This window comes from Podarcis pityusensis (genome assembly GCF_964106645.2).
Source record: "Podarcis pityusensis genome assembly, chromosome: Z".
Lineage (NCBI taxonomy): Eukaryota > Metazoa > Chordata > Lepidosauria > Squamata > Lacertidae > Podarcis > Podarcis pityusensis.
Genome location: NC_138044.1, coordinates 44,547,309 through 44,572,707, shown reverse-complemented (window position 1 = coordinate 44,572,707; position 25,399 = coordinate 44,547,309). Strand labels below are relative to the sequence as shown.

Genomic DNA, 25,399 nt, shown 5'->3' with positions numbered 1-25,399 from the left:
GGTGAAACAGTCTTAAAACATCTGGAGGGATCCAGGCTGTGGAGAGCTCTGCTAAAGCAAAAATCAAGGCCAGTTTCATTAAGATGTGGTGGTAGGGAGGTCCAGGAAACCCACAAACACATATTCAAGATACAGATCATCTACTTTGTCTTCTCTTTTTCACATAATCACCAGAAAATAGCTCTGTGTAGACCTAATCCCCACAAACAGCTGATGGAGTTTTAATGCTGTGTCTGGAGGGTACCACTTGTTTGATGGGATGCGCCTTCACATACACTTTTAAAATCAAAATTGCTGCATATAGTTGATGAGATGCCAGGAGAAAAGGATCTAGCAAAGCCTTCATCCTGGAATTCTAAGGTTCTGTCTTTGTGGGCTGCCACCTGCATTTTGAAGACATATAGGCCAGTCACAGGTTTATTGTCATTCCATCTACTGTTTGTGACAACCCGGTCATCAACGAGCCATCTGCTCAAACCTTTTCTCCAAAGATAGGACCTTCCTTGCATCAACATGCATCCTTCTAACCTGCACTCTCCACACCATAATGTGACACCAGAAGAAATTCAAGAGATGCATTAAAAAGATGGCATGTGCTACAATGCAAGACAGTCTCTCTTCTGTAGACACACCAATACCTGTTTACTGGCTAATCAAAAACATCTTTTAACATTTCTACAGCTCTTTGCTCAGTCTGTTATGCTAATACAAATAAAGCACAGAGGAAAAATCAACAGAAAATTTGCATTATCTCTTCTGCCCCATCCGTCCAAAATATGATTCAAATTTGACTACCTCAACTAGGGCTGAGACATCACAGGGACTGAAAGCAGGTTCAGGAATAGATTGAGCTGAAACATATCTGACCAAAAGTGTGACACCACTTTAAACTTGTAGACTGTGGACTTCAACTGTACAATGGTTGCACATTTCATGCCTGCTATGTGGCTTTAGGCATAGAATTAAAATGTCATTCATTCTTAAGGAACAGAGCTGATGGGATGGAGCCCACGCCATGAGAAGCCTACTAAGGAACCTGAGTGAAGCTGGCCAACTACATTTGGTTGCTCAATGCAAAGGCCCAGATAGCAACCCATTCCACATACAGAAGCTGAGCAGATGAGCAGTTAAATCAGGCTTCCTCAACCTCAGCCCTCCAGATGTTTTGAGACAGCAGTTCCCAGCATCCCTGACCACCGGTCCTGCTAGCTAGGGATCATGGGAGTTGTAGGCCAAAAACATCTGGATGGCCGAGGTTGAGGAAGCCTGAGTTAAATGTTGACCAAAACAACACGAAAGCTGAAAGCTAGCTTAACACTGTAGTCCAAACTGCCTAAAACATACACAGCTTTTTCCTCCAGTACTTCACTGTCAGTCATTCACTGCTCCACCTGACACCTGCATGCTACACTATCAAACTAATTCTGCAAGCTGGTGGCAATAGCAGCATACATTGCATGAGCAGAGTAGTGCATGTACATGTACAATGTGTGATAGACTGCATGGCCTGGGCTGTCTGCCTTTCCTCTTGCTTGCTCCATTCAAGGGCCTTTGCCCATGACAGGTTGGGAGAAAGCAAACAGGTGAGACAGTCAGGACAGTTGAGGACAGCAATAAGCAAGATTCAAAAACAGGACAGTGTCTTAGAAGGATGCCCATGGCTCAGGTGTATTTGTGAGAACGGGCTCTGCAGCCACTGATCCCCAGCATCTGCTGCTCCATGTGTCTGTCTCTCTGCTTAATGGTGGAGCAGGTCCTGTGTGTTACAAAATTATCATTAAAACCCACTGCATATCACCAACTCTGCTAAGTTAGTGATATCTCAAAACTCAGCCTGCACAAATGGTGGCCTACCAATTTGGGATGCACAGAAAACTGCATATCCTTCAACAATTCTAAGGAGAAAAGATCAGTACCTAAGAACTACCCCAACACAAACACAAAAACTGCACATTGGTCTTCACCAATTGCTTGACTTCGGGGTTGAGCAAATTGCACCTCAAAGGATGATGTTGGACTTCATCTCCCATCAACTCCAGTCCAGGCAGCATGATCAGTTCTCAAGGGTGATAGGATTGGTAATTCAGCAACATTTGGAGGGTAACAAGTCCCAGTCCCTCATCTAACCCGACTTTCTTTTTCATTTTGCAAACAGTGGCAAGCTAAATAATGGGCTCAGTGTGTCTCAGCAATCCTCCTAGACCATAGGTAGCCAGCATAGTGGTGCCTTTGGGATATTATTGGACAACAGCATGACTAATGGCCAGAGATGATGGGAGCTAGAGACCAACAACATTGCACGGCCGCAGTTGCTCCATCCCATCTCTGTCTCCTTATGCCCCACTGATTTGAAAGCCAATTGTCCTTTGCATTAAGTGCATGCTAAAAGGCTGTCCTAAACTGGGTTATCAACAGTTCAAAACATACCTTGGTAGCTGCATTGTGCAGTGGTTGATGATACACACACACACACACACACACATACATGAATGTGCGTTAGAGGGGAAAAGTATCCCCCTTCTGCTTACAGAACTTGTTAGAGACCAGGATAGGTTGCAGAACCCTGAACATATCTAGCAACTGACACTAACTAAAGGTTTAAGAAAGCACCACCAAACGACATAAAAATAGGAACACAGACATGCCAAGTGATTCTCGGGAACTGGAAAACAGAGTAGCACTGTCCTGGGAAATTGCTGCGCACACCCACTGTACATTTAAAGCACACCCACCCAGGAATCTTGGGACTGTAGTTTACCCCTCACAGAGCCCAGCACCGTGAACAACTACCATTCATAGGGTTATTTGACCTATGTGCACACGATTTACATGTATGGTTGTGTGCAACCCTCCGAGTAAAGTCTTGGAAAACCTCCTGTTGTTGGTTCCAGCCTGAAGCTGGAAAAAAACAACCAGTGATGGTTTACAAACACCTGACAAACTACAATCAACATTACACACTTTGCAATAGGGATTGGGAAGTCATGGTCCTCCTTTGTTTGATTCCAGTTTTCATCACCCCTGTCAGTTTGGTAAATGGTTAGGGATGATGAGAGTAGTCCAACAACATCTGGAGGGCCACAGCTTCCCCATCTGCCTTCATATTGTATAGATGGTCAATGGCCAGGGATGATGGAAGTCATAATTCAGCAACATCTGCAGGGCTAAAGTTCCCCAACACCCAATCTGAGTAGACTTAAGAACAAAATGAAAGCCTAATGGAGTCCGGGTGTTTCAAAAACACTAGCGGCAACCAGAAGCATATGATATATCAAAAGGTTTAGAGCAAATCTACCTAACTCTGTACAATTCTCTTGGAACAAATCTTAAGTAAGATCACCTGCTAATTTCACAAGCGTAGTACAGAACATAATTTTATTATCATTATTATTATTATTCGTCTTAGACCTGATCACATTGACTTTCAAATAAATCTATACATTTCATCAACAGTTTCTGTTTGGTATATTGTTCTTTTTTTAAATTATACTGAATGATTAATGCACCTTTGTGACCAGGAAAACAAATCAGGCATATTTAAATACATATTGAGGAGTACATAATTTTTTTCCTATTTAGTATACAAAGTATTTCATAAATATGAATTATATTACAAAAATAATTTCTGAAACGCTCACACAGCAAGCAATCTTTTTGAAAATTTTGGATAACCTCTAGGGGTTTGAAAGGAGTTTCACATCACTGAGAATGGGTTAACAGGGGTTGAGAAGCCACAGAGTAGTCCCACATCAAGTATTTTCTTCCAATTGTGTACACCACCATTTTTGTTTTGTTCATCAGCTTGGGTTGAGTTGGTTCCATCTTATGCCAATTTGTGGTATGCGTCAGATGGTCAAATTGATTTGTAGGGATGCAATGCATGGTATATTTTAAACAAAGATCTCTGCACAATTTAACATTATAAATCCAGCAGTTTCAAGATGCAGGCCATAAAGGTAACCAATTTTACACATACTATCGACTGTTCTTTCTTTTGCATGCTTTTTAAAAGTTTTTTGTTTTGTAAAAACTTTTTTTCAGGTATTCTCTAAAACAGTGCTGCTTACAACATCACACACCATAGGGAATGGTTATTTCCAGTTCCTCCACCAACTTTTTAATCCATGTGCAGATGGATGACTCAGCTGAGTACACTAACAGCGGTACCAGTTTCGTTCCTGTTCACTTTTGCATTTGCTTTAACAAATCACAAAGTGATGAAGAGTTTTGCAACTAGGGTACAAAACATATATGCCTCTTGAGGTTAAATTCAGTGTAATACGTGTATAAAGCAACACTTTGGCAATAGAGTTTTGCAGTAAACCCCTACAGGATTCCACAGCGCAAGAGTTTCATGAAATAATATCTGTTTGGAGCAAGTTTTATCACACACCCATAAGATCACCTGCCTCTATGCCTACTGGTTGAATATCTATATGGAAATTAAAAGTCAACAAAAGGCACTTGCATCATTAAATACAGGTCCTCTGCAGGATATAAGATTGCATGACCTACATTTTATTCAGTGCTGTTTGTTCTTCAAGGACTTGCAAGTAGTCTGGTGAGCTCTGAAGTTTCGCTTTCAGCTCAAAATATTCGCTCTTTCTTTGCTCAACGACTATTTTGCTGTGATTACCCCCTATTAAAGATTTCTTGTTTTTTCTGTCTTGCTGTTTCTCTGGATACCGTATTTCAAAGCCACTGACCCCTATACTGTTGTATTCTTTTTTACTTTCAAGAAAATTTTGAATAAAGACATTGGAATCCCGTCCTGGGAATAACTCATCGAGTTCGTCAATTGTGCTAAGTCTTTTCCTGCTATCCATGTGCAATAAATCTTTATCCTTCTCACTGTTGTTTCGCAGGATGACCTTCTGCCCCGATGGCTCGGCAAACATGAAGCCTGTTTCTGTTTCCGTTAAGCCACAGGCATGGCTTTTGCTCATCTGCTCAATGGTTTGGGGGATGAAGGCCTCTGCCCCCAGAGTGTCCTTCTTGTTTGACATGTGATCATGCTTCCGAAGCTGAAGTTGCATGGAGCTGCATTCTGGATTCCCCAGACCTTCGTGCTTCACTGACGGTTTCTTGTTGCGGCGGAGGACAAAGACGAGAAGACAGAAAGCTACAAAGACAGTCAAAATGAGCACTACCAATATGCTTAAGATGAGGATAGACAATGGAACAGGACCACCTGGAGGACTACGAATGGGGCCCAATGGTGTTGTAAATGTGACAGAGGGTGCAGGACTAGTGAAAACAGCAGACTTCAGAAGTTTGGGGCACAGGATCTCATTTTTTAGTGTCTTCAGCTCCATGTTAGCAAACTGCACAGGCGTCTCACATCTCAGTTCCTTCACCACAATGCCGTCATTGAGCTTCTCCAGCCACAGCTTCAAAGCAACCAAATCACAAGTGCAGTCCCACGGATTCCCTTCCAGATCAATCTGTGTCAGGGATTTCAGATGATCGAGCACACCACTTACAGGCAGGTACATGAAATGGTTGTTTCTCAAGTTCAACCGAGCAAGGGGAGCCCCAGAAAAAATGTAGGCTGGCAGACTCCGTAGCAGGTTGTTGTTCAGGTACAGAAGCTGCAAGTTTGGCATGAGGTCAAAAGTGCCTGCTAAAATTTCCTTGATGACATTGTATTCCAAATACAGGTACTGGAGATTGTGGAGGCCAGCAAACATTTCGGGACTCAGCCTCTCAATCTGATTGCCATTTAGATACAATCTCCGCAAGTTTGTAAGGTTGCGGAAAACCTCCCCTTTAATGGTCATGATTCTATTGCTGCCCAGGTGGAGTAAATCCAGCCCTTCAAACTCTGCAAAATCAGAAGTATCCACATCCTTAATATAATTGCCATTGACATGGAGTTTCTTAGCATTCAGCGGCTTGGGGGTAAGCTCAGCCAGTGACTGAATATTTCTTTCTTGACAGTTGACACTTAATCCCAAATCTGAAGGGTGTGTTTTGCAAGTGCAGGGGTGTGGGCAAGGTGTCAGAGGTGGCACTCTGGTCTGAAAATTTACTATTTGACTGAGATTACGGTTGGAGAGTGATTTCCCAGCGACTATCCCTGAGATCTTGGAAGGGTTTGTCGTCTTGGGAGGCTTGGTTACCAATCTGTGCATGGATGTTTGTGTTGCATGGCCATTAGGTGTGCTGTAACCAGGTTCAAGCTGTGATGGAGGCAGGATGCGCACATCAAAATCACTCCCTGTTCCCATGGAGCACAGCTCTTGCTTGTTGGTTTCTTTCAAAAGCCTCCCATACAAATCGCTGGGAGTCTCGCAGATGGCTTCCCCAATGTAGATGTTATAGGGCATGTTCTCCAGCCATGCCTTCAAAGGCAACAGATCACAAGTACAATTCCATGGGTTGTCCTCCAGCTGCAGCTCAACGATGCGGCCAATGTGCTCCAGAACTCCAATGTACGGCAGCTTCTGTATTCTATTCCCACGTATATCTAGGTGGGTTAGAGAAGCAAAACGGAAAATATTATCAGGAAGGAAGGCAATCAGATTGTCATTAAGGATGAGGACTTTCAGCTTGTGAAGCTTATTGAAGGCTCCTCTTTCAATATATTTGATTAAATTGTAGTCAGCTTGGAGATACTCCAAGTTCTCGATGCCAAGGAAGGTGTCAGCTCGGAGGATCTTTAATTCGTTGTTGTTCAAGTGCAACTGCTTTAACGCACTGAGACCTAAGAAAGCTCCTCCCTCAATGTTCTGTAATTTATTGTTACCCAGCTGCAGGGACACAGCATGAGTAAAGTTAAGAAATGTATTTGGATACAAGAGGAGGAGGAGGTTGTTCTGAAAATTGAGGTGATAGAAATTAGACCAAGGTGGTTTCAGCTGGTTTGGTCTGTAGACTGCAACCTTTTCGCAGTTGACATAAAGTACATTCTCCACCGACACACAGGAGCAAACATTGCAAATTTCCACAGATGAGTCAGTCTCTGGATCCGTAGAAGAAGCTGGGCTGGACAACACCAGAAAGAACCACAGAAGCATCTTTTTTGTTTTGTTTTAGGATCAGCAATCAAGCCTACTGCTCCTGAACAAAGACAGATAATCTACAAAAGAAGGAGGACAAAGATAGAATATGTTTCAGTAGTAATAATTCCAGGAATAAAAAATAAAAATAGTACTAATAGTAAATAGCTGAACAGCACACATTGAGCTACTGTTGCTGAACAAGAATAGGTACAGTACAAGGACAACATAAAATGTATTGCGGCAATTCAAAAAAGGGCACAGATGTACCTTGCATTTGAAATTATAACTCTGATCAGTGTCTATCCATCCATAGCTTCAGCCTCTCTTTTTCAAATACACACAATACATGGATACAGTGCATTACTCTGTCTTGTGTACGGCGTGAATACCAAAACAGAATGAGCCCCCGCTAAACTGCATTTCCATTGTAATGTATGCTTAGCATTCCAATGCCGGTCATTTTGCACATAGTCAGAAGGATTTGGATCACGTATTTGGAAGCAATGCATAATCCATTCCAAAGGCAGGAGAAAGAGAGGCAGTGTGTGGGGCGCGGGAGAGACAATCTAGCACAGAAAGGCAAAGATGCAAGCGGGAGTGAGCAAGGAATGAATCTAGGGAAGAGAAGATGGTCATCTGCTCTTACACAATGCTCATTGCAAATGCATGCTGTCCCCCTATTGATTCTGAGTTCTGTGCCAGCCATTGATATGTGCCTCCTGTTCTTTTTTTAGATTTATGCTAAAAATCCCCCCCCCCAAAAAAATGCAACCCAGGAACATTAACTACTCCCCCTCATAACCCAGAGGCTACAGCTCTCTACATTTACAAATTAACAGTGCTTATTATAGGTGTGTGTGTGTGTGTGTGTGTGTGTGTGTGCATCCAGCATCCCAAAAGGGCACCTTAATCGGCAGTGCAAACCAGAGTCATAATTCACTAGGCTGAAATCCATCCAAACTGTCCAGCAACTTTTATCATGCAGAACCTTATATAATTTGCCCCAAACCTCTGCATTCTCACAGGAGGTGGATTCCATGAATCTTACACATACACAAACACACACATCTATGGCCTAATCTGGCAGCAGATGTGCATTCAAGTTTTATTTCAACACAGGACCCTGCCTGACCTCCTGGGGGAAGAAGTTGCTGAACCGCATTTGTGACATTTAAACATTTGGGTTGCCTTCTTTATGAAGGAGAGAGAGGGAGAGGGAGAGAAGAGAAGAAAAATGAGTTGCAAAATAAAATAAAATAAAATAAAATGGGTTGCTAAGGAAGTCCAGGAGTTGTCTTGGAGAACAATGAAGATCACAGAATGGAACTTGGGGCGGTGTTAGAAAAAGAAGGAAGGAGAAGGAGAAGAAAGGGGGGAGGAAGGGAAGGCCAAGGAGAATTTGAAGGATGAAAAGGATGCAGAAATCTGTGTCTGGTGGGGAAGAAAGGAAAGTATATGTGTGATTAGACCAGGACAGGAATGTGTAAGGAAAGTGAGTAAGGAAAAACTGAGCCTGGAGAGAAGGTGGAGGTCATGGGAGACCAGAAGGGAAGCAAAATGGAGAGGAGGGTGGGAGTCAGGGATGAACAGGGGTAGAGTGTGGCAGACGGGGGGGGGGGGAGAGAATCAGAAAGAAGAGTAGAAAAGGCAGGATGGAAAAGAGAGGAACATGCAGGCTCGGATCTTTTGGGGGCGACGGATACAGCGAGGACTGGGCAACGTGGGAGAGGTTGAGGGAGCGCTGGGATTCTTTGGAAGAGAAAGTGGTGGCGTGGAGAAGATGGATGATGGACGGAGGTCTGAAAAATTCGTAGAAGGACCCTTCCCATGGCACTGAATGAGGCCTCTGGGGCAGGATCGAGGAACGGAGAGGCTGACTGCTATGAGATGGAAGAGGGAAGCTATGACTTGAGGAGGAAGAACCCACAGCTGGGCTGCCTTCCGCCTCCCGCCCCCCCATCCGAAGCTGGCGGGCTCCCTGCCCGGTTTCTCCCTAGGGACGGCGGCAGCGGTGCGGTGCGGGGGGTGCTCCACCGCAATGCTTTGCCGCAGCCTTGCCGCTCCCGGATCGCCTGCCTCCGGCGTGCGGGCAGCTCCCTCGGGGCGCTCGGAAGAGGGTCTCTCTTTTCACCTCCTCCTCTCTTTCATACCCTCGCGGCCCGCCCGGGAGATAGATAGATAGATATATCGGAGCGGAGGGCCGGCGGGGAAACGGGTGGGTGGAAGACAGTGTCAAGCGCCCCCACCCCGTCGCTCCCAAAATCAGTTCTCTCTTTCTCACCAAACAAACCCCTTTCACGTGGATCTCCAGAGGAAATAGGGAGGGGGTGAGACAGAGAACTGCAAGGGAAAGATCCATTTGCAAAGGAGAAACCGTCCCTCTGAACACACTCCCCCCATTGCTGAAATGCATGCAATCTCCATCCCCCGCGCGCTTTTCTTATCTTGGGAAAAAGCCTACCCCTTTTCTCTCAACCCCCCCCCCCCCATCCTTACCTTGCTTAGCCGGCTCAAGCTACCCAAACGCGGCTTCTGGTTCCTCTGTCTTTCTCTCCCTTTCTCTGCTATGCAGTTTCTGGGGTTCTCTCTCTACGTGATGGGGACTTGTGTGTGTGTGTGTGTGCTTGCTTTCTCTTCTCTTCTCTCCCCACCCCAAAACACACACACACACAGAGGAGACCCAAGCAGGCTACGGAGCCCCGTACTCAGCGCCAGCTCTCCATGCGACACAACGCAGGGCACACAGAGAAAGAATCGCACGAGCGCGCACACGCACACGCGCACACACACACACACACAAACACACGGATCAGGAAAGGAACCAGCTAAACACACACACACACACACACACACACCCCAGCAGGCAGGGAGAGCAGAAGGTGCGCAAAGGCGTGCGCGCGCGCGCACACACACACACACACAAGCGCCCGGCGTCCAAAACGCACTTGAGAGACGCAGCCCAGAGATGCGCTTAAGATGCGCCCGAGCCACAGGATACAGCCCCAGTGCAAGAGAAGATACGCGTACGCACAGAAACAGGACCGACAGTCCTCCATGCAAAATTCTCACATATACGCCGAGCTAATGCTGGGACCCGAACCGTGGAGGGGAGGCGAGGAGACATTGGCGCACGCGCGCACACACATACCCCCCAAGGTTACACCGGCAAAAATATATATTCACACGCTGCACGGGAGGATCGCGCGTTCTCACGACCGCACGGCCTGGAGAGAAGGGCGCACGGCGAGCCACACGCCGCTGGAGGTCGTGCACACACACTGCCACCCCCTGCACACTCTCTCTCACACACAAAAGCCGCTTATCAGCAGGTCCACCTAGACGGCAGCCCGCGGCTCTAGGTCCCTCAGTCCAACCGCAGGAGAGTTTCACGCACTCTCCCTCTGCGCTTTGAGTAATTCTCTTTTGCATAAAGTCCAGAGAAACCTCAGGACCCAGAGACCTCGTCCACGCAACCAAATATACTTCTTATACTCCTAATAATAATAATAATAACTCCACTCCCCCACACCAGACACCTCTCTCTATCCCTTAATACACGAAAAAAGACGAATACCTAGTTTGGCGGGGAGGGAGAAGCAAAAGAATCACAGGCACAGATCCATCCCCGTCCTCCATACCAGTAAGAAATACGCGCCGCTAAACCACCCCACCAACCGCGCCGTTCCTAGCTTGGGTGCTTTTTTGGCGGGGGAGGGAGGGAGGGAGAAGTGCCACCGTACCTTCGTCCAGTTTCCTACTCAGCCAGCTGGAGATGGTGGAAATAAAAATAAATAGGAAGAAGATGTGGGTGCGGGAAAGCCCTTCCGGAGCCCACCGCTTGCCTCCTAAACGAAGCTGCCTTTAAGCGAGGAGTTGGGATCCCTGTCGCGTCATCCCGAGATGGAACACTCGAGGTTCTGATGGAGCTGCACCCCCCCCCCCACGCACAGAGAGCGAGCGATGCTCAGCGTCCAGGTAATGCAGAGAAGAGTGGAAGGCAGGCGAGGCGGGGGGCGAACAAGGAGGAGGAGAAGGAGAAAACGCTTCTAGCAGTCCTTCTGACCTAGGTGACTAGTCCGTCTTGTTCTCGGGGGGCACGTTCCTGAGCTTTAAGGCTTAGTGTCTGCACCGCATCTCACTAGAAAACGAGGCGGGGTCAGTAGTGATACTGGCGGAGAGAGGAGGAAAGGAGAGCGTGAAGCCTCTGCTCCCATTCCCAATGCTCAAGAATTTAACACCCCTTCCAACAAGCTGAGAAGGGCGGAGCAATTCTGCAGACTTCGGTTCGCTGAGAATACCAGCCGCTTTGCTATTTCCCAATAATAACTTTTTGAAAAATCTCCCTCTCTACCTCTCTCACAGGTTATCTGTGCAAGGAGGAATATATACACACACACAATATCAACACACACATATACATATTCATATATATATCCCACCTCTCGCTCTGCTCTTTATGCCTAGGCAACAGCTGCAATATGATGGGGGGCGCGAGAAACCAATTATATATTATTTTTAACACACATAAATATACAGCTTCTCACTCTTCCCCCTCCTTAGTTTTATTCTTCCCCTTGATGCAAAGTACAGTCAGCTCATTGAGAGACCACTGGTTTATTTTTATTTATTCTTCCCCTCCACCCCACATATTTTTGCTTTGCACGCTGTAATATGATTTAAAGTGGCAATGAATATCTCCCGGAGCACCGGGACAGATTTTTCCCAAGGCAGGAGAAGAGGCAACTAGTCCAAGCAGAGAGTTTTTATTTAGAGATGTCAGATTGGAGAAGGGAGGGGAGGGAGGGGGGTTCTGAAGATGCAAATGTGCACTTAAGCCAGGCAAGGGGAAAATTGAGGGTTTTAAAGGAGCAGAGCAACCTTCCTTAACTATTTAGCCTTGCAACCAGCTCCACACTGACAAATGGGTTCATGTAACTGATATAATTTTGGGATGCTGGTTTGCATTAGGCAGGGTGGCCTGAGAAAACTACCACTGTTTGGCATAAATAATCTGAATAGTATTGTAAATCCGCCAGTGTTTCCTTAGCACGTAAAAGCATAAGAATGCCATACCAGGCCAAACCAAAGGCCTATCCTTTTCTACGTGCTTCCAGAATCTCTTACAAGGCAAACTGTTTATTGGGCATTCATCCTGATTTCCTTGTGCAAAAGCTCAAATGGGGTTAGGCTATGTCCATGCTTTACTGAGCATTTGCAAGAAGGTTATACAAATTGCTGGAAACCAGGAAGAAGGGAGTACTCTTGTACTCAGGTTTCCCACGGGCATCTGGTTGGGATCTGTAAAGAAAGGAGGGTGGACTAGAAGTGCCATTGGGCTCATCCAGCCTGATCTTCTTATGTTCGCTATGACACTGAGCATACTGATTTGCTTTGTTGTATCTATATATCTTCTAGTTCATCATACTTCCATTCCACATTTGCTCACTGCATTTCCCTGTTACCTTCCTAGCTACAAAAGGTGCATTGCTGTGGATTTGTTCTGAATGTGCAACAGATCACGTCAATCCACTTTAATTGTGCAAACCTAAATTTTCAGTATGTGCTCACATCACTTCCACAATATACTGACTTCAGGGAAGCCTACAAGCCTCACAGTATGAAACTAACCCACCTAGGCTAGTTGTCAGTTTCCAGCATCCAATACGCATAGATATACTGCTACTGATCATGTATCACTTTTGACAGCTGTTAATAAACTCTTCTTTTGAATTTCCAGGGGAGGAGCTGCATTAGTCCATTGTAGCAAAACAACAACAACAAAGCATCTCGGGGCACCCTAAAGGTTAGCAAATGTATGGTGGGTTATGGTTTTGTGGATTAGGGCTATGTATACTCATAGGGTTTGAAATACACAGGGTTGAGGTTTTTGACAGAACAGTTTTGTGCAGAGCCTTTGAAATTGAGCATATCTTCATGTAAGGAAGTTGCCTACTGTGCATTGTTCCATACATATATGTGGGCATGTTTATGAAGAAGTGCATCAGTGTCACCTCCACACCCCATAAACATTGGTAGAAATGACATAACACCTCACTGCGCATGCACATATGTAGTTCCTTTCTTTTAAATGTGCGTCTTTGGATATTCTAAGTACTCAGGGTAGCATCAAGGCAGACTTGAGGGGAAGGGAGGCAGCGTTTCTGTGTTCTATAGAGATTCTCTCTGTGTGTCCAGTTTGGGATGTGTGTTCTTGGTACTAGGCAATCGGGGCAGTTTAGGGATTCTGCTGGTTCACCACCCACCCCACTGCCCAGCAGTCTCCCTGACAGAGCTGATCTTGGAGGCAGTGTTGAGGACTCCCAGACTGCTGGTGTTGGGGGACTTAGCATCCATGCTGAAGGCCAAAAGTGGTTAGCTTTGGGGTGGTTCAGCACTTTATGGCTGCCATGATAACCATGGGGCTGTCCCAACATCATCAGCCTAATGCATGTGACAGGTTACACTCTGGATGTGTTTTCTCAGCTGGGCAGGAAGAAGGTGGGGGATATTGACATCAGTCCCTTGTCATGGTCAGATCACTTCCTGCTGAGATCTAGCCTTTCAGCAACTTCCCCCCTATGTAGAGGCAGGAGACCTATTAGGATGATGCACCCTCAAAGGCTGCCTCTACAGCAGCCTCTTGGCAAATTCTCTTCCCACTCCATGGGAGGAAACAGTGGGCACTGCCCTCTGGGGTCTCCTGGAGTCTACACCTGCCTGGCATGATTCAGAGTAGCTCCCCCGCCCCGCTGCCATGGCCTTTGATTTCCAGTTCAACCATTGAACATGGTTGATTTGATTTCCCTCCCCCACTTCTTTCTGATGAAGTGGTGGGCCTACATTTTGGGGGGCCTGAAACTTGAACGGTTATGAGGGCCCCTTCACAACCAGCAACAAGATCTGGGCAGCCACTTTTCTCTTCTTTAGTGGGTTTTTTACAACAAGCTTTACAGCATCTGTGCTATTGATGCTCAGACTTTGGCACTGTCGAAATATATACAAAAAAATAAAAATAAAAATTGAGTTGTACAACTCAAATGGGGCCTCCTAGATGGCAAAATGTTAAGCAGTGTGGGCATGACTAAAATTGCTTCTGGAGCCCCTGAAGCAGGGATTAGGAGCCCTGAAGCTCACATTTTATTATTTCATAGTAGATCTGCCCTGTCCTGATGTAGAGCTTCACTCACCTCTTATTCCCTGGCAGGGAGGTGCCACTTTGTGGCTTGCCTTAGGTGCCGAAATGTCTTCTGCCAGCCCTGCACCAGGCTCATGACCCTTACTTGCAGGTCACAAACAGGGCTTCTTAAGGATCAGACAGGCTTGTGTATGTTTGCCCCATATCTATGGCCAACCAATGGGTGCATTCAGACATATTGCATTAATTTTCCTGATTATAATGCTAGCGCTTTTGTCCCATTTTCCAATGTTCCTTTCACAATGCGGTACCCGTTGTGTTACAGAACTGCGGCTTTTTAAAGCCAATATACTGGCATGTTGTGCTAAATTTCATTCACATCAGTGGGTGTCGTGCAACACAACAAAGTCCTTTGGGCAATGTCACTATTTCCCCACCCATTCCATACATGTCTGCTTCTGTTCTCCCATGATTAAAAAAAAAAAATGGAAAGAACCATATGCTAGTATACTGCCCCACATTTCATCACTTTACTCCTGTTATTTTCTGAGTAAAGAAGGCTGAAAATGATTTTTTTTCCAGCATCAACAGTGAAATGAGCACTAAACATGCATGATATTCCATTAGTATTTGTGGCTTTTATGGAAACTCCAATAAAATGCAGGAAAAAAGAGGGAAATGGAATGTGAATGCAGCCAATGATTCATGGTAACCAATTTTTTGTATTGTGGGACAGAGAGGATACTACAGAATCATAGAGTTTGAAGGGACCCTGAGGGTCATCTAGTCCAACCCTCTGGGATTCAGGAATCTCAACTAAAGCATCCACGACAGCTGCTTATAAACTTCCATTGAGAGAGAGCCTGCCACCTTCCAAGGGAGATGGTTCCACAGTCAAACAGCTCTTACTGTCATAAAGTTTTTTCTGATGTTTTGGCGGAATCTTCTTTCTTGTAACTTGAAACCACTGATTTGAGACCTACCCTCCAAAGCAGGAGAAAACAAACTTGTTCTGTCTTCCATGTGACAGCCCTTCATATATTTGAAGATGGCTATCATATCTCTTCTCAGACTAAAAATAACCAGTTCCATCAACCACTCCTCATCAGGCTTAGTTTCCAGATCTTTGATTATCTTGGTTGCCCTCCTCTGCCCACATTCTAGCTTGTCAATGTCCTTCTTAAGTTCTGGTGACCAGAACTGGAGACAGTGTTCCAGGTGTTGTCTGACCAAGGCAAAAAAGAGTGGTGCTATTACCGCTGTAGCCCTCCTGTTGCTGGTGTGTGTGTGTGCGTATCCTCACCCATCAGGTGGAGATGATGGACTATGAAAGATTACACTACAGGAACATCTCCAACTTCCTGAACACTGGGCATTGTTGTTGAATCAAAATAGCTATGGAACTTGCAGTGATAGCCACCAACTTGAATGACTTTAAAAGAGGGTTCGGCAAATTCATGCAGGACAAAGTGATCAGCGGCTACTAGTTATGCTAACTATGCTCCAACTCCACAGTCAGAGGCATAAATGCTTCTGAATACCAGTTACTGGAAAGCACAGGAGGTGAGTGCTCTCAGGTTTGGCTCTGCTTGAGAGTTTCCTACAAGAATCAAGGTGGCCACTGTGAGAACATAAGGCCAATGGCCTGATCCAGCAGGCTCTTCTTATGTTCTTACAGTCGGATTGGTCAATACATGAATTTAGGAAGAGCTCTGCATCTCATTCAGACTCCTGTTCTTACAGTGGCCAACCATATGCCTATGGGAATCCCACAAGTGGAACCGGAATGAAACAGCACTCTCCTCACTTGTGATACCCGGGAAATGTTTTGCTGGGGCATCGTGCTTCTTTCAGCGGAGGCACGACATAGCTATCATGGCTGTTATCCCTTAACAACCTTTAACCTCCATGCATTTCTGCAATGCTCTTTTAAAGCTGTCTATGTTGGTAGCCGTCACTACATCTGGTTTGTTGTGAAACAAAGCATATATGCTGCCCTGAGCCTAGCTGAATCCTGGAACATCCATGACAAAATAATTTATAGTTAACAAGTCTGTAACATCTTCTTCCTGCCAGACGGAGCAGTAACAACTGCTCTCCTCCACAAGCAGCATCTGATATTACAAAACTCAAAATGCCTGTACAGAAAAGTCTTGTCATGATTCTTCAGATGACTGGGCATGTCCTTTCTTAAGGCAGCGAGGGAATGGTCGCCCCACCTCCCAGCCCTTTGCTGGATATGTCAAGTCAATTGCCTGTCGGAGTTGTAGAATGAAGGAGGGAGGGAGAGAGAGAAAGCCAGCACAGAATCTGTCTTTGCACAGGCAACCGTTTTGAAGAACCGATGTGAGGGGAAGCAGCATGAAGCTGTAAATACACGGAAGGCAGAGCCGCTGCAACCGAGCACTGTGCCAAATAAAGCAGAAGAAATGCCGTCAAATCTGCGTCTCTGCATGGTTCCAGATTACTTCCAGCTAGCTTCCTCCAGTTTATCCAGGAGACCTCTCCAAGCTACTGCGAGTAACCTACCGCCTGCATCAGGGAGGCACGCGTCAGCCAAGAGCACATTTCTCACTGCAGTCTCCGAAGGCTGAGGCTGGTTCCTTGTATAGCATCCATTATTCACAACAAGTTGTTTCCTTTGAAGTCGGATACAATTTGACAAACAGAAACTGCCATTTATGGGCATTTCCCGCTTCCTGTAAACATAACCTCAGGATTTCTTAGGCCTAGAAGAACTCAATCTACCCTACCTGGGTTGTTCCAGTATTGCATCAATTTCATTTTTCTTTTTAAAAAAGCTACACAGAATGTGCACAAGAGCCAATGTGGCTGCTTGAAACCACACACTGCAAAACCAGCATTAGGTGTTGGCACCATCTGGCAAGTAGGGCCCTTGCTGTCAGTCTCCAAAGCCCCTTAATTCTGCTACTTCTCCTCCTCTCAGTTGCCTCCTCTTTGCATTCCTTCTTCATGCAATTAAGGAAGGAGTGAGGACCAAAGTCCTGAACCTGACAAGCTGCATTCCCTTCTCTCCTTGTTTGGCTATGTAAGCTTCTTAACCCCAAACCTATGGGGCTCCCTAATTATTAACATCTACCCTGCTACCTCCACCTTCCTTCCTACCACCCCTTGCCCCCTGGGCTGATTGGAATGCTATTTTTTTTTCATCTGTAGTATCATTTCAAGAGATGATTAGCAAGTGTTAGTTGTCACACCCTCTCCTGTGACTAGGCGGTGTTGCAAATAAGATTGGTTGGGTCTCAGATATCTGTCTGTAGCTCAGTGGAAAAGCTCAGGGTTGTTGGTTTTTTGAATCCTGAAAGTCTCTGATTCAGGGTCCAGAATATCCAGGCAGAGGTAGACAAAAAGCCTGACATCTGGAATCTGAAGGTCAGGTGCCAGTAGGGATGGGCGAATTAATAGAGGCTAGGTCTATCAATAGTTATTAGTTAAGTGGAGCTTCCCTATTCAGACCATATACCTCTGAGTCATTGGTTAGTCATTCTTGTCAAAGTTGTCTAAACTAGCCACTAGCGATGAGTGAAGCTGAAAATTTAAGTTTCTCTCAGTTTCTTATTTTTTCTAGTTTAGCTCAACACAGTTCAACATCAGCTTGTGAATTAATTTTCTCATGAAAATTCACCACATTCTCTCGTAATGTACACAAATGAGTATATTATTTCCCCTAATATAATGCATTTTTGTATGTTACCTTCACCATTAATTGCATTCGTATGCACGCTTTACCCTAGCTTATGCGTTTTTGTAATGCATTGCTTGACTGGAAAACTGTATTGCAGAATTTGGAGAAGTGTGAATTTCAAGTGAGAATTTTGGTTCTCATATTATGTTGGATGATGTGACATAGGTTCACTTTTAAATGTTAAATAATTTAAAGATGTATTTTAATTAATTGATGTCTGTTTTTATGTATATTGTGTTGTTTTTATGATGTTAGCCACTCTGAGCCAGGCCTTGGCTGGGGAGGGCAGGATACAAATAAGAAATAATTATTATATATTATTAAATGGATTGAATTTCTCCCCTATCTCAAGGCCAGTGGAAGGAAACACAACCTAGCAAGATAGACCGATTGTTGCAGAGTACCCTAATTCAGCCAGAACTCTGTACATGCCCTAGAACTGTGTGTGGTTTAGCTTTGCTTCGAGCAGCAAGAGCATCATGGAGGTGGAAATGAGAAAACCTCTGTGGTGGAATCCAGTGATGATTTCAGCATGTGCGAACAACCACAATCAGAAAGGTGCAACCCATACACCTGAGTAGAGAAATTTTGTTTTGTCCTCAGGGCCTGATTCCTTTCTGGTGTGGTGTGTGTGTCACATGCTAGTGGTGAGTGGGGCCATAGGCAAAGTGAATCATAGAACTGTAGAGTTGGAAGTGACCCCAAGGGTCATTTAATCCAACCCCCTGCAACTAAATCATTCATGACACCTAAGATATGTAATGAAGGTGCCAGGTGAGCCTGCTTGGGGAGAGCATTCCACACAAAGGGAGCCACTGCAGAAAAGTCCTGCTCTCCTGATGCTGCTGCCCTTGGGAGGAGGCACATGAAGAAGGGCCTCAGATGCTGATCCCAGGGTCTGGGTATATATGAATGAAATGAATAGAAATGAGATCATTTAACAGACCTTATTTGACAGCTTAAAACTGAACAAGATAGAGAACAATGCTTATAACAGAAAAAAAAATAGTATACTAAACATCCATACACTCCAAATCCATCTATTCTCAATAGTTTGGACCCCAAGATCAATTTTCAGACATTCAGGAGTCCCATTCCACCTCTGCAGACACTCCTACTCTGGCTCTCACCCAGACAGCAGCGTACATTCATCCCGACTGAGGGCTGCAAATAAAGCTTTAGAGAGCAAGGGAGATGGCACCCTTGCCCTTGGGGTGACTTCTGAATTGGGGGCCTTTATAGCCTTTTCTGCAAGCCAAAGATAAGGGCTATAGGGGAGAAACTTGCATTTCAAAGGGCATGTTTTAGAAAGAAAGAAACAGTTTTAGCATAGAACTGATGCTGTGTTCTAAAAAAAAACACAACAACTATAACAACCAGAGTGTAAGGACATATTCCAAGCAGGCAAAAACACACAAAGGGAGTGCAAAGCAAGAATAGTGAGGTGTGTGAGGGGGAAAAAGAGAGTGCTGAGGAGAGGGTGCAAACTGGAGGGTGGGACAGAGAGGCATTCAGGGCCACATTTGCCCATTGCTCATGAGGTTTCCGACCTCTGCAGTAACAGATCTGGTAGCAGAAAAAAAGGGAAAGACTGTTGCTCAGTGCCAGACCATTTGCCTTGCATGCAGAAGGTTCCAGGTTCAATTCCCAACATCTCCATGTAGGGCTGGGAGACCTTCCTGAAACCCTGAAGAACCATCACCAGCAGAGGCATTTTAGGAGCAGCAAAAATGATGTAGAATGGAGCAATAGAGGTGTCCCCCTCCCCCAAAGATTAGCACCACACTGCTGAAATTTGAGAGTCCAAAGTCTGCCACTGCTGCTGGCCTGTGTAGACAATGGTGCGCTGGACAAACCAACAGGTTTGTCTCAGTATAAGGCCTCTTCCTATGTTGCTAGTATGAGACACCTTCCAATGTGGTGTTCTAAAGCCCTCTTAGTAACGTAAGCCAGACGCATGTGCTTCATTAAACCTGCTGTTTTCAACCAGACTTGTCAACTGACATGTTTGCTATGATAATCTGCTTGGAAAATATACTGTGAGCCTGAGACTTGTTGCTTCCTTTAAGGGGAATTAATGTTGCAGGGATAATATTCACAGAAAAAAGTAAGATTACTGCCAGGGCTGTTTGTACATTGCTCTGCTTTAATCTTTCCCTTTCTTGCTTCTGGGTTTGGGAGGTTTTTTTATTTTATTTTTTCAAGTTGCCCTAATTTTGTCAATTTTACATTCTCTATCAGTTACAGTTAGGTCCTCTAAAATCTCTTATATTTGGCAACATACTTTATACTCCTTTCTTTTTAAGTGCAGTTTTGCTCTCCGAGTGAATTTTGCTAATGCATCCTTAGGGGTGATATTTTTAAAATCTGTTTCCAGCAGACAGGAGAAATTCCTCTACCCCACCAGTGACCTTTCCAAGTGGGGTCAAAAGAATCTCCCTAGTCAGGGATAATTGACTTAGCTTTGAATTTGCTTTGAATGCCCTTGGCAATATTCTCATGTTCCTAAATCTGACTGGCTGCATAGTGTGGTGGCATCATCCAGTCTGATTGTCTAGCCTATTAATCATGCCATTCTTGATTGGCTAGGTTTACCCATGCCTAGAAGTTTTGTTTTATTTATTAAATGTCTGTATCACCTTTCTTCAAATGACCACAAGGCAGTTTATAACATAGAACACAAATGTCCACTGCATATCATAATAACTATACAACATAAAAATCAAAACAATCATAATAAGGAGAAGTACATAATAATATGCAGTTTCTCTAACAAGAGCAGAAAAATAAAGGGAGGGGGAAATCAGTTTCAGGGTGTCTTAGAATACAGAAAAACAGTGCACAAATATAGAACCTTCTTTCTGTCCAAAGCCAGCTCTCAATACCAGCCATTGACAGAAAATGACAGGCCCATCCAGTTCTCACCTGAGAGCTTTCTTCTCCCCACCCGGATCTTCACTTCTCTGCCTCTCACTCGGGTCCTTTCTCCATCTATCAGCCCCATGCACAAGAGTGCAGTCCCTGGCCCCCAATGGCTAGAAGGAACAAAGGACAATGTATTTTGATGTCTCCCCCAAGAAGTGACTCCCATCACTGGGCCAAATAGCTTAGTCGGTGGTAGAGCATGAGACTCTTAACCTCTGGGTTGTGAGTTCGAGCCTCATGTTAGGCCAAAGATTCCTACGTTGCAGGGGGATTGGACTAGAGGATCTTCGTGGTCCCTTCCAACTCTACTATTCTGCGATTCTGTGATCCCGCTGCCTGCAGCAACGCCCAGCTTTTCTCTCCCACCCTTCAATGCATCCTCAGTGTGAATCAAATCCAGTTTGCCTGTTTCTATGCAGCATCAGCCAATTAACACTGTTCTAAAATGAGGGTAATGATGGCAACTGAAAGAAGTGAAGAAACGGGGTTATTCACCCCCAGTGCTGAGAGACTGACTGCTGCTAACTCTCCCGTTCCATTAAAGCTGTGGAGCAGAGGGAGAGAAGTGAGGCAGGGCTATTTCACCAGCTCTGCTGGGAGACCAGCTGTCTCTGGCCTTCCCTCAACTGTCACATAGTGGCAACCATTCCAGCAGGCTACTGGAAGCACTTCCATACATAGCTCAGTTGGTAGAGCATGAGACTCTTAATCTCAGGGTTGTGGGTTTGAGCCCCATGTTGGGCAAAAGATTCCTGCATTGCAGGGGGTTGGAGCCTCATGGTCCCTTACAACTCTATGATTCTATAATTCTAAATTTCATCATAAGTGTCATTATGAGAGTAGTGACTTTAAGAAGTGGTGCCAAAGCTTCCACTTTTTCCTACTTTCTACCAAACTTTTGTTCCTTGTGTGTTATGCCTGAGTGCAGGGACTGTCTTATTACTAATTTTATTGATTTATAATGATGATGATGACACATTTATAAGGGGCAGATGGGGCTTGTCCACCTGGGAAGTTAGCCCATCTAGTTGAAGAAAAACTCTTCATCCTGAATCTCTGCTGCCATGCGGGATATCTTCGGGAGAATAAACCTTACAGAAATCCAGGGTGCCTACCTAATGGTGCCTTGTTATGCCTCCTTCTGGCAACTCCTGCAGCCAGTCTGGTGCCAGACATCTTGCTCTGCTTTCCTTTGGACCCCGTCAGCAAGGCCAAGAGGACTGTCTTATCATCTGAACAGCCCAGGACCTCCATACAGCCTGCCCAGGCTTGCACCCCAAGCCAGCTTACACAGCAGTTTGACTTCACCCTCAGAGGCGTACTCCATTGTCTCTCTCGAGACAGATGGATGCCAACATTTCTATCCCATCTTTTGGCCAACCTGGGCTTACGATGTTTGAAAACATGATTATAAAATACATAGTAATAAAAACAAACATGTTAAAAGCAATTGTCAAAACACAGTAAAACACATTTAAACCAGTGTTAAGGAATAACAGCCTAGTGGTCAACTTTGCAGCTTAGCTTTCAAAGCTGAATAATGTTCATAGTAGAACCAGTGATATTAATGGACCTGGCTATCAGGTCCTTTCATTTCAGTGGGTCAACTCAGTGTAAAACGCTTTTGGTTACAGCCATCTATATTCAGAGACTGTATACTTCTGAACACTGACCGCTTGGCGAGAATGACAGAGAAGAGCTATTGTCTTCATGCTTTTTCATTGGGCTTGCTAGAAATATTTGGATGGTTTGAAGTAGAAATCTGGTAAAATTTCACATTTAAAGCTAAACTTGCCACATCTGCAGCATTGTCTCCACTGACTGGCAGCAGAGGAGGAAAGCAGCAGAGAGGGAAAGCAATGGCAGGGAAAGTGACTGGTTACCTGTTTTCCTGCTCCTCATTTGTGGAATGCTCTCCCCAGGGAGGCTAGCCTAGCACCTTCACTACATATTGAACAAACAGCCACAGTTCCATCAACACAACAGGGGTTAGAATTCAAGACAGAAGCACTATCGCTGCATTCAGGAAAGCTAAGATGACAATCCTCATATCTGAATACACCTTTAGTGAGCTTCATGTATGCAAACTGAGTGGGAATTTGAACCCTGAGCTTCCACATCCTCGAAGCCCAACACTTTAAACACCACAGTAAGCTGGCTGCTGTGGCAGTGAACTTTGTGAATCTATTCTACATTGTTTGTATGTGTTGGGGAAATGCCTTTTTCTTCTCCACATCACCTTCATTGGCATCTGAAAAGGTTTATGCGCAGTGGTCCTGCAGTGACAGCATTTACTCCCAGTGTTCATATCAGAAAGGAGTTTTTCCTCATAAGAAAATGTAGAGAAGGAGGCCTCATATTTTTCAGAGAGAGATGGGGAAATAGAGGATCTCTTTCTATCATTTCTGTTCTTCTTTAGTAGGTCAAAGCAGGCAGCCGATTACCTTCCAGTGCTGCCTTTGCCTTGGGAGTCTACTGAGGTCTGACAGTGATGTCTTCTAATTGTTGTTTATAGATGACACAAGACATCACACTCCTTTCCCCCTCCTCATCCTAGTTTTGTTCTGAAAACCTGCTCATTGTGCTTACTCCTCTCTTTCCTTATTTTATTCCCTGTAAAATGTCTTCCCACCAAAAGGAGGAAAGACAGAAAAACCTTTCATGAGGCTTTGAGGAAATGTCACTGTATCGACAATGCTCTGTGATGCTTGTTTTTGTTTTTGTTTTAATAGGGCAGAACCCAACAACAGTTACTTACACAAGACTGGCTGGCTCATGCAGTGGACACTCAGGAGAATGGAAGGTACCTGAAGCAAAGAAAGAAAGAAAGAAAGATTTCCCATTACTTTCTGGTCCCAGTCTGGGAAGCCAGACTTGTGCACATGTAAGACCAGTTCTGTATTCACCCACCTCTTTAAATAAAGAACTAGGTGTAAGAGGCCACATCTGCACCATGGATTTAAAACACTGTGACACCACTTTGATTGCCATGGCTTCCCCTAAAGAACTGTGGGAACTGTAGTTTGTAAGGGGTGCTGAGAGTTATTAGGAGACCAACATTCCCCTCGCAGATCTTCATATCTCAGATTTCCGTGGGAAGAGGAACTAATTGTTAATGCTTTGAAGGGAATAAGTGTACCCTAGCAACTCCCAGCAATCTTAACAAACTACAGTTCCCACAATTCTTTAGGAAAAGCCATGATTGTTAAAGTGGTATCATGGTGGTTTAAATGCATAGCGTGGATGTGGCCAGTTTAAACCTCAGACTGCTTGCTTCTGTAAAGGGAAGGAATTTTGATGATTAAGCACACTTAAATATTTGATATTTAGATTTTAGAGATGATATGTATATATTTGTAAAAGAAAAACAGGCTGATATTTAGCATGTTTTTTTCCAAAAAAAGATATGATGGAACAGAACATTAAAGTTTCATTTTAGAAACATTGAAAGGTTTATATGAAGTGATATGGTGAATATATGATAGTCTTTCTAGTACTTAGAGTTTCAGTGGCACATGTATGTGTACTGGCCCCAAATTTTGAAATTTGAACGCTTTCAGAATTCTGCAATGCAAACTGTTTCTGGTATTTTAAAAAGGACTAAATGTTGCTCTTGAACAGGGGTGGGGGACTTTTAACAGCAGCGCTTAAGACTTGGTGAATTCTAAGCCAGTAATATCAAGCATCATTTTGCTAAATTACAGAGCAATCCAAAAAGCGACGGGAAAGGGTGGATGGAAGCTACAGGAACTGCCAAAAATCCTAAGCTCTACCGGGCTCATGCTGGCACAGAAGAAGGGAAGGAAGGATGCAATTTCTTTATTCTCCCCTTCCCTGCTTTGCTCCCCCCCCCCCATTTTTCTTTAAGTTTCCTTTCCATAGGTCTGTTTGCCAGCCCCGGGCCCCGCATATACCCTCCTTTTGCCTATTATGGGAGCTAGTTGAGGGAATGGTTGTTGGCAGTTACTAACAAGGATGACTAGATTCTCGATTCACTGGTAGTTTGCCTCTGAGTACTAACTGTTGGGAATCACTAGCGTGAACCATGCTGTGGACGCAGGTTCTTAACTTCCTGTTAATAACATAAGAACATCCTGCTAGATCAAGCCAATGGCCCATCTACGTCAGCATCTTGTTTTCACAGAGGCTGACCAGATGCAAGCATGATCCAAGCAGCTGGACATCTGGTTGATCACTGTGAGAAAAGGATTTGGGACAGACAGCTCATTGGCCTGATCCAGTCAGGTTCATTGATGTTCTTATAAACAGGAGGACTCAAAACATCTTCCAGTATTCTGATGGAACCTCTCCTTTCTGTTTTCTCAGTTGACAACAAAGACGTCTCTGTTGGCAAACCTCCTTCACCTTCTGTGGAGATGAAGATGCATAGAATCCATAGGAGCCAACTCCTAGTGGCAGAGGGGTCTTTGGGGGCCCCAATAAAATATTTGAGCCCCCCTCCGGTTGATTGGCATTGCAATTCAAATGGTGTACATGCACCTCATCATGTGATCAATTATATGGAGTGGAACTTACGACCGCTCCGCCCCCCCCATATTTTATTCAAGTTGGCACCCCTGTCAGAATCCTATGATCCTATGAAGTCAGGGAGAAGCAAAATATTAAACA

The 25,399-nt window shown here is 44.7% G+C and overlaps 1 protein-coding gene and 1 long non-coding RNA gene across 4 annotated transcripts; one reads left to right on the top strand and one right to left on the bottom strand.

Annotated features, from left to right (window-relative positions):
• Window positions 1–3,103: 3,103 nt before the first annotated feature.
• Window positions 3,104–11,227, bottom strand: SLITRK4 (SLIT and NTRK like family member 4). 3 transcript variants are annotated; one of them, XM_080990087.1, is made up of 2 exons: window positions 10,745–11,227; window positions 3,104–7,081 (listed from the first exon to the last, which is right to left on the bottom strand). In XM_080990087.1, the coding sequence occupies exon 2, from the start codon at window positions 7,017–7,019 to the stop codon at window positions 4,512–4,514; it is 2,508 nt and encodes an 835-aa protein (XP_080846213.1). In that variant the 5' UTR covers window positions 7,020–7,081; window positions 10,745–11,227; the 3' UTR covers window positions 3,104–4,511. The 3 variants fall into 3 exon arrangements, with proteins under 3 accessions (XP_080846213.1, XP_080846214.1, XP_080846212.1); XM_080990088.1 differs by lacking the exon at window positions 10,745–11,227 and adding an exon at window positions 10,579–10,698; XM_080990086.1 differs by lacking the exon at window positions 10,745–11,227 and adding an exon at window positions 9,501–10,523.
• LOC308468136 lies at window positions 10,969–24,833 on the top strand. Its single transcript, XR_013981478.1, has 3 exons — window positions 10,969–11,071; window positions 23,503–23,654; window positions 24,475–24,833. It is a non-coding gene; the product is annotated as an uncharacterized lncRNA (long non-coding RNA).
• Window positions 24,834–25,399: the final 566 nt, after the last annotated feature.